Genomic DNA, 3,356 nt, shown 5'->3' with positions numbered 1-3,356 from the left:
AAAAAAAAAAAAAAAAAAAAAAAAAAAAAGCCATGCTACTAGAGGGGAATGCTGAACCCAATTAGTATCTCAAAAGGATTTCAGGTGAAACGGCCAGAACATTCGTGGGTAGGGTGGGGCTTTCTCCACCTGGGATTTTCTAAAATCCTCTTTGTCACTATTCATTACCAGGAGCAGCTTGACACCCTCTGGTCCCTCCACCCTCGGGAAATGAACCTCCTAGTTTCAGTCTCTAACTGTCCCTCTCTGGCTTCCAGCAGTCCTTACCCATCTGCTTGTATCTCAATTTCAAAGAGGAAGGAGAGGAGGGTCGAGAGAGTGAAGACCCTAGGAAGCTCCCTGGGAGGTGTGCCTTTAAGGGCAGGGGCGAGGCGCTCCTTCTGGGGCGTGTCCCGAGGGGGCGTGTTCTGAGGGCGTGGCCGGGGCTGGGGCGGGCCCGGACGGGAGGAGTTTGAGCCCGGAGGCTGCAGCGGGCGGGGCACTGGGACTGGCGGCTTCGCGGGCGGAAGGTCGGGCCGGGGGTCAGGGACCTGGAAGGCCGTGAGGCCTGGCGAGGTAGAGGTTCGGAGTTTGCGAGTCCCATGCGCGGTCCGAGGTAAGAAAGAGCCGCCTTCCCCTGCACGGCCGGAGGGCCCGGGTGCCTTGAGTTCGACTTCTCAGCCTCCGTCCGGATCGGGAAACGGAGCACGGAGATGTCCCTGGGGTCTCGTCCCTGGAATGCGCAGCCCCGATTTCCCGCCTCTGTCCCTTAGCAGATCCGTGACCATCCGAGCGCTGGGCATCCGTCCATGCTTACAGAAGGCGCTCAATACATGCTCACTTGTGAATCAGTAAAATAAATCGGCAGTCAGGAGAAACAAGACGCATGCTGATCTTAAGGTGTTGGGGACAGCAGGGACGCGAGCATTTATTGAGCTCTTATTGTATACCCCGTTGGCCAGCATTTGTGTCCATTTCACAGATGAAGAATAAGAGGCCCAGAGAGGTGAAGTAACTTCCCCAAGGCCACACAGATAATAAGTGGCCGAGACGAATTGGAAGCCAGGAGTGTCCCGTTTCAACTTGGTGCCAAATAGAGCAACTCGGACTCCTTGGAGTGATTCAGGAGAACCACGGAAGAGGAAGGGCCGTGTCTTCCGTGGACAGGTGAGGAACCGTGGCTGAGACACGCGCCTTTCTGACCTCTCTTCCCCTCCCTACTGCCTCTCCCTCCCCTCAGGCTGTCAGCACATTGAGAAACACCTGTGCATACTTAAAGAAAAAAACGCTTTTATGGGCTTTGGTTTTCCTGATTGCAAAAATAAGACACACTCATCATAGAACACGTGAAAAAGCCAAAAGAGGAAATTTAGTTTGCTGAGGGCTTTTGTTTTTCCAGTTTAATTACTTTGAAACAAATTGAAGCTGTTTCGGCCCTGGTCTTGAGGGAAGAGGTACATGGTGGTGACCAGCCCAGCCCCACTGCTAACCCACTGTGTGTCTCTGAGCAACTCACTTCCCTCTTGGCTTTAAGTTCCCCATCGGAGGGGCTGTTGGCTCTGTGACCCTCTTGCTGTGTGACCTTGGGCGGGTTGCAGAATTCCTCTGCTAGGCGTGGTGATTCCCAACACTTTGGGAGGCCAAGGTGGGCAGAACGCTTGAGGCCAGGTGCTCGAGACCAGCCTGGCCAACATGGTGAAACCCTGTCTCTACTAAAAATACAAAAATTAGCCAGGCATGGTGGTGCGTGCCTGTAATCCCAGCTTCTTGGGAGGCTGAGGCAGGAGAATCAGTTCAACCAGGGAGGCAGAGGTTGCAGTGAGCCGAGATGGTGCCACTGCACTCCAGCATGGGTGACAGAGTGAGGCTCCGTCTGAAAACAAAACCAAACAAAACTCCTCTGAACCCCTCTCCCTGCTGTGCAGGTTGGGGGTGACATTTCCAGAATTGTTCTGAGGACTGGATGAGGGAGGCGTGGTGCAGGGAGGAAAGAAGCCTGGCTTCACCTCTCCGTGCCACAGTTAGTTCACCTGCAAAGTGGAATGGTAACACTGCCCCCTCTCGGCATGTTGTGGGGATAGAATGAAGTCATCCATGTTAAGCTTGGCTCCTGGTAAGACATAGAACAACAGCATTGCTTAGTGGGCCCCATAAAATGTGGCAGGCAAGCCTCTCTAGGTCTCAGAGTGGTGGCCCGGAGGCCAAGTCCACCCCTAGTAGGAGGGTTTTTTTTTTTTTTTCTTTTTCTTTAAGATGGGGTTTCACCATGATGGCCAGGCTGGTCTTGAACTCCTGACCTCAGGTGATCCATCCACCTCAGCCTCCCAACGTGCTAGGATTACAGGCGAGAGCCACCGCGCCTGGCCTGGTTTTGTTTTGAGGGCTTCTGCACTCCCGCTCACTGTCCGCTTCCCACATGTGTCTCACCCACCTGGCCCCAGAAGCCTGAGACTCTGAATCCTGGCTCAAGTTCCTAGTCCCTTGCAGCCCTGACATTCTGGTCCCAGGCAGGGGCCAGGCAGGGCAGGATAGGTTTCCATGGGGGCTCAGAAAGAAGGGCATATCTGATCTGATCTGTACGCTGAATGGGTGGGGCCTGGGGTCTCTGTGCAGAACATGGGTTTCTCCATCAGCTTTCCTTTGCCATGGGGAGGCAGGAAGTCAGTTCCTTAGCTGAGAAAGTCTTCAGGCCCCTTTTGCTGGGTCTATGGGTTTTCAGTGATGCTGTCCCCCACTTCTCACCCCCACCTTGCAGGCCACTGGAGCCACCAGCTGTTTGGAACTGAGCTACTGCAGAAAGGGAAGTGAAGAGTGAGGCCCAGGCCCCGTGGGGCTGGATGGCCGGCAGATGGCTGGATCTGCGCTGGGCACTGAGTGTGCTTTGTGTGCTGCTAATGGTAGAGACAGTGCCTGGGGCCAGGGGCCCGTCCACAGGGGCTCACATTAGCCCTCAATTTCCAGCTTCAGGTGTGAACCAGACCCCCGTGATAGATGTGAGTATCCCGGTAGGAAGCTGGGGTTGGGTGGGGCTGTGTTCCTCCAATCGATAAATATTTATTGAGCATCAACTATGTGCCAGGCACTGACTGAACCCTGGGATATACCAGGGAACGATATAGACAAAACTCACTACTCTCAAGGAGCTGACAGTTTCCTTAATAGACAAATCAAGAAGTAAATGTATACACTTTGGAAGACTGAGGCAGGTGGATCACTTGAGGCCAGGAGTTGGAGACCAGCCCGGCCATTGTGGCAAAACCCCGTATCTACTAAAAATTCAAAAATTAGCTGGGCATGGTGGTGGGTGCCTGTAATCTTCAGGACCTGGGAGGTGAATCGCTTGAACCTGGGTGGCGGAGGTTGCAGTGAGCCAGGAT

General features: G+C 54.0%; 1 protein-coding gene across 5 annotated transcripts in view; it reads left to right on the top strand.

Moving 5' to 3' along the window:
* Window positions 1–444: 444 nt before the first annotated feature.
* Window positions 445–3,356, top strand: part of SLC8B1 (solute carrier family 8 member B1) — a 38,494-nt gene continuing 35,582 nt past the window's right edge. For 2 of the 5 annotated variants that reach the window (XM_037743814.1, XM_037743789.1), the window contains exons 1-3: window positions 446–595; window positions 962–1,146; window positions 2,735–2,972. In XM_037743814.1, the coding sequence (XP_037599742.1) occupies window positions 2,817–2,972 (156 nt within the window). In that variant the 5' untranslated portion in view covers window positions 446–595; window positions 962–1,146; window positions 2,735–2,816. Of the gene's footprint in view, window positions 596–755; window positions 1,147–1,602; window positions 1,625–2,734; window positions 2,973–3,356 lie in introns of those variants that run through there. The other 3 variants (XM_037743805.1, XM_037743793.1, XM_037743795.1) reach the window with 3 other exon arrangements.

This window comes from Cebus imitator, unplaced genomic scaffold (genome assembly GCF_001604975.1).
Source record: "Cebus imitator isolate Cc_AM_T3 unplaced genomic scaffold, Cebus_imitator-1.0 Scaffold8, whole genome shotgun sequence".
NCBI lineage: Eukaryota > Metazoa > Chordata > Mammalia > Primates > Cebidae > Cebus > Cebus imitator.
The sequence above is the reverse complement of the archived record's forward strand: the minus strand, read 5'-3'. Positions and strand labels throughout refer to the sequence as shown.